Here is a 5,522-nt window from a genome sequence, read left to right on the forward strand (position 1 = left end):
TGAATGGGAGTGGTGAGGTGTGGATGAAATGGCCATATCTCCCTTAAATTCACATCAAAGTCACCCAGCTTTCACACACTATTTCATGGGTAATAAAGCCATGTGCACACTGTATTTAAAGTAATGTTAGCCAGCTTTCAGACACTAATTCCTGGGGAAGAAAGTCACCCTGGACGGGTCATCAAATGTGATTGAAATGGACAGATTCCTGTACATTTCAATCACTTTTAATGGGAGTCGTGAGGTGTGGATGAAATGGCCATATCTTCCTTAAATTCACATCAAAGTCACCCAGCTTTCACACACTATTTCATGGGTAATAAAGCCATGTGCACACTGTATTTAAAGTAATGTTAGCCAGCTTTCAGACACTAATTCCTGGGGAAGAAAGTCACCCTGGACGGGTCATCAAATGTGATTGAAATGGACAGATTCCTGTACATTTCAATCACTTTTAATGGGAGTCGTGAGGTGTGGATGAAATGGCCATATCTTCCTTAAATTCACATCAAAGTCACCCAGCTTTCACACACTATTTCATGGGTAATAAAGCCATGTGCACACTGTATTTAAAGTAATGTTAGCCAGCTTTCAGACACTAATTCCTGGGGAAGAAAGTCACCCTGGACGGGTCATCAAATGTGATTGAAATGGACAGATTCCTGTACATTTCAATCACTTTTAATGGGAGTCGTGAGGTGTGGATGAAATGGCCATATCTTCCTTAAATTCACATCAAAGTCACCCAGCTTTCACACACTATTTCATGGGTAATAAAGCCATGTGCACACTGTATTTAAAGTAATGTTAGCCAGCTTTCAGACACTAATTCCTGGGGAAGAAAGTCACCCTGGACGGGTCATCAAATGTGATTGAAATGGACAGATTCCTGTACATTTCAATCACTTTTAATGGGAGTCGGTGTGGATGGCCTGTTGAATCCGATTTTGAGCACTCTTTTCCCCGCATAAACTAGTTTAAATCACCGTTAAACACTTATTCTGTTGATGTCTATATAACCGACTTCCCGCTATGCATTAAGTCGGTTATATGGACCCTGTACACTAGGCATACCGCGGCCGGTAGTAAATGTCCAACCATTGTACCCTCTGGTCCCTAGGGTATGTTAGCCAGCTTTCAGACACTAATTCCTGGGGAAGAAAGTCACCCTGGACGGGTCATCAAATGTGATTGAAATGGACAGATTCCTGTACATTTCAATCACTTTTAATGGGAGTCGGTGTGGATGGCCTGTTGAATCCGATTTTGAGCACTCTTTTCCCCGCATAAACTAGTTTAAATCACCGTTAAACACTTATTCTGTTGATGTCTATATAACCGACTTCCCGCTATGCATTAAGTCGGTTATATGGACCCTGTACACTAGGCATACCGCGGCCGGTAGTAAATGTCCAACCATTGTACCCTCTGGTCCCTAGGGTATGTTAGGCACAGTGGAGTAAGGGCGCATCAACCCATAGGGGGCGCCGAAAATAGGAAGAAAAATATATATATATTTTTTTTATATTTGCATGCCCCCGGACCCCCCTAGAGGACCCCCCCCCCCCCCCCCAAAATGCAGACACTCACTATGATTCGCAGGTGCATGGTTGTGGCATGACCACAAAAACAAAGATATTGACACAAGATGTGTGCAACTGTATTTAGTTTCCTATCCATTTGAACATGATTTAAGTGGGGGGGGGGGGGGTCCTCTAGGGGGGTCCGGGGGCATGCAAATATAAAAAATATATATATATATATTTTTTCTATTTTCGGCGCCCCCTATGGGTTGATGCGCCCTTAGCATTCGCCTCTACTGCCTATGCCGAGGGCCGGCCCTGCATGCAGGTTGAAACTGTCACGGAAGAAAAGTGTTGAACTTTCCAAAGAAGTTCTATTTATTGTCTATTTGGCAGAAGTATTATCAGCTAAATGTACTCGGGTATCAAAAGTAAAAGTAGTCTTTTATATGAGAGTTGTATTATTATACAATATTATAATATCTTGTTTTCATCATGAGAAAATACATGAGTTTTTTTAATGTTGGACTTCGTCAACATGGAGCACATTTTGGAAAGTGCTGAGTCAATTTGTAGAAAATGTATATCATATAAACACATGAATTTGTATAAAAAGCAACTACTTTTGTCAAATAAATGAAGTGCATTAAAAGCCTCTGAAATGTATTGAGATACAGTGAAAAGTAGATTTTCTCCAGTACATTTTTGAGGTACTTTGTAATTCTACCCCACTACATTTCTTTAATACCTTTAGTTCATATGCAGATTTGTATTAATGATGTGGAAGTAGAAGTACCCGAAGTATACCTAAGGAGGCTACATTACTTGAGTAAATGTACTAAATTACTTTCACCATTGTTAACTATGCAACTTTCCTTTTCAGAGAATGGGCTTCCACAAGTATACACATTTAAATATAGTGAAATACTCACCACAGAAAGCCAGTAGTTTCATGGAGGAAGGCAGTAGAAGTTAGACTAGAAAATGCAGAAAAAGCTGAATATTGTAACCGTTGAATGGCGACTGCGTTTAGCTACAAACTGCTGAACCTAGCGGAGAAATGTGGAAAAGTGAAATGATTTGAATGAAAATTGTTAAATGTTATGGCACCTTGGACATAATACAAGAAGAACATCCTTTTTTATTTTTGAAAGGCAAACCTTTATTAATATCCAAACATTTAATTTGATCACACATCCCATCAGTAAAGTCTGTTCAATGATTTCATGATCAGTTTCACTTCATCCACACCATCAGAATCTCAGCTATTTCAAACAGAATCAGAAACGATTTACTTGCTGATTATTATCATGATAATTAATGTTCTATAAAACATCAGAGTACCCACTTTCTATTTGGACAACAACAACAACAACAACAACAACAACAACAACAATTAGTCTGCAGAGAAATAACTGTATTATTATACAATCTATTTCCCTAACAAAGACTCTAAGCTATTGACAGGAGAATAATAATTGATTGACTTATTGATTATGATCATGACGGTAAGTAATATAATTTTAAATAAACATTTAATGATGAAATAAGTGTTATAACCATCTGGGGAACTCATTTGTTACTTAATTTGGGCAACAATAATATATAATCTGTCAAAATAATACATGTTATAAATGTCTCTATTGTTGAGAAAGTGGCCAGAATAAAATATCTACAATGGGAGAAGCTCTGGTGCTTTCTCTCTGAAGACTCAAGCTTTACAAGAGAAACAACAACATACAAATACATCAATATCGATATTCAACAAATATCTAGAGCAAAGTCTACATTTCCATGCAGAGAAATATGAGTTGAGGTTAACAGCAACCCTCCTGAGCAGTGACAGCCTCCACGGCTACACAGACACAGGAAGGAGCGCCGCCTGAAGAAACTCCAGCATCTACAGAACAACTCGTGAGAAGACGTTAAAGCACATCCCATCATGTTTGATTGACAGCTGATCTCTGTGCAGTGAAGACATGAACACTCAGCTCTCAGCAACAATGATGGACACAATGAGTTTAAGAAGTAGAAGAGTTCCTCAAATGACTTCAGGCTATTTCAGTTTACAAAACTCAGCTGAGTCTCCATTACCATAAAGCATAACTCCAGCATGTAGCGGCTGAGTGAATGTGGTCTGGACTCTGTGGAGGAGAGTCATGGTTTCAGAGACGCTGTAGAAGGACAGAACACCTGCTCTGTGATCCAGGTGCACTCCTACTCTGGAGGACAGAGGACCTGAGACGGGAGTGTTGATGTTGTTGTGACGAAATGAATATCTGTTTTGGAAACAATCTAAGGACCAAGATTTGTCATTGTTTCCAAATACACATTTAGTCCCATTCCCTGCTCTGATGATATTCTTGTATGCGACTGCTACATCAACTCCTCCCCCTCTCCGCTCCACCTCCCAGTAACAACGTCCAGTCAGACTCTCTCTACTCAGGACCTGACGCCAATAAGTGAATCTGTCTGGGTGACTAGAATAAGGCTGTTGTTGTCCCATGAGTGTTGCTCTTCTGCGCCCCTCAGATATTAACAGCTGTGTGTGTGCTGTGTTTGGATCCAGAGTGATCTCCTGTGAGTATCTGAAGAACCCAGCTCTGGTGGCGGGCTCTGCTGCTGACAGTAAAACATCCACTTCAGGCGGTGAGACGTTTGTCCACTCCTCTCTCAGGACGTCCTGTAGTTTGTCTCTGACTGCTGACAGGGCCGCCGTCACGTCCTCAAAGTAGCTCAGAGGACGGATGTTGGTGCTGGAGGAGTGTGTAGCTTCACTGAGGGCTGGCAGTGAGGGGTAGCTGAGCAGAAACTGGTTGTGATCCTCTGTGTGAGACAGCAGCTTCAGCTCAGAGATCTCCTGCTCCAGCTTCTCCTGGAGCTCTCTGACTCGACTCACTTCTCTCTTCTGCTGGGATCTGACCTGCTGCTTCACATCAGAGCTTCTCTTCTCCACGAGACGGATCAGCTCAGTGAACGTCTTCTCACTGTCCTCCACTGCTTTGTCAGCAGAGCCATTGACGGCCTCCACCTCCTGCTGAAGCCGCTTCACCTCCTTCTCTCCGGCCTGGATTCTCTGCTGGATGTTGAGTCGACTCCCCTCCAGCTCTCTCTGCCTCTCAGTCCTCTCTGCTGCAGCTGACACCGTGTCGTGGCCTTTGTGTTCGTCCACAGAGCACAGATAACAGATACTCTGCTGATCAGTGCGGCAGAACATCTTCATAACCTCGTCGTGACGAGAGCAGATGTTCTCCTGGAGCTTCTTGGAGGGCTCCACCAGCTTGTGTTTCTTTAATGGAGCTACGTCATAATGAGGCTGGAGGTGTTTGTCACAATAAGAGGCCAGACACACGAGGCAGGACTTACGGGCTCTCAGCTTCCTCCCAGTGCAGACATCACAGGCCACGTCTTCAGCTCCAGCATAGCAGAGATCAGCAGGAGCAGCTTGGAGTCCAGTCTTCTTCAGCTCCTCCACTAAAGCTGCTAACATGGTGTTCTTCAGCAGGACAGGCCTCGGTGTGAAGCTCTGCCTGCACTGAGGGCAGCTGTGGATCTCCTTCTCATCCTCTCCGTCCCAGTGGGCTTTAATACACTTCATGCAGTAGCTGTGTCCACAGGAAGTAGTCACCGGATCATTCAGTAGATCCAGACAGATTGAACAAGAGAAGGTTTCCCGGTCCAGCTGAACTCCTTTCTGCGCCATTTCTCCTCTCAGTGGCAGAGAGTGTCTGAGTTTCACTTCCTGAGAGCTGAAACTATGAGAGCTGTGATCTGAACAGGATGTGTGTGTGCAGTGAATGTAGCCTATCAGCTCTTGTACTTTACCCACGTGTTGGTTCCACCCATCCTCCTCAGTGTGCATCTAAAGGGGAGGAACCAGGAAACGCAGAGTGGAGCTGGCTGTGTCTGAGAGCAGGAGGAAGAGGGAGGGCTCATCAAACTCTGACTCATTCCAGGAGGAGGAGCAGACACTCTGAACTGTTTCCTCATTTACAAACG

At 43.4% G+C, this 5,522-nt stretch overlaps 1 protein-coding gene across 1 annotated transcript; it reads right to left on the reverse strand.

Annotated features, from left to right (window-relative positions):
• Positions 1-2,666: 2,666 nt before the first annotated feature.
• Positions 2,667-5,322, reverse strand: LOC117462336 (tripartite motif-containing protein 16-like). Its single transcript, XM_034104522.2, has one exon. The coding sequence runs from the start codon at positions 5,224-5,226 to the stop codon at positions 3,580-3,582; it is 1,647 nt and encodes a 548-aa protein (XP_033960413.1). The 5' UTR covers positions 5,227-5,322; the 3' UTR covers positions 2,667-3,579.
• Between the last annotated feature and the right edge of the window lie 200 nt (positions 5,323-5,522).

This window comes from Pseudochaenichthys georgianus, chromosome 17, assembly GCF_902827115.2.
Source record: "Pseudochaenichthys georgianus chromosome 17, fPseGeo1.2, whole genome shotgun sequence".
NCBI classification, from domain to species: Eukaryota; Metazoa; Chordata; class Actinopteri; order Perciformes; family Channichthyidae; genus Pseudochaenichthys; species Pseudochaenichthys georgianus.

Bases quoted from the DNA above. Each gene is read 5' to 3' on its own strand.
- LOC117462336 (XM_034104522.2), bottom strand. From the start codon at position 5,226: ATGGCGCAGAAAGGAGTTCAGCTGGACCGGGAAACCTTCTCTTGTTCA.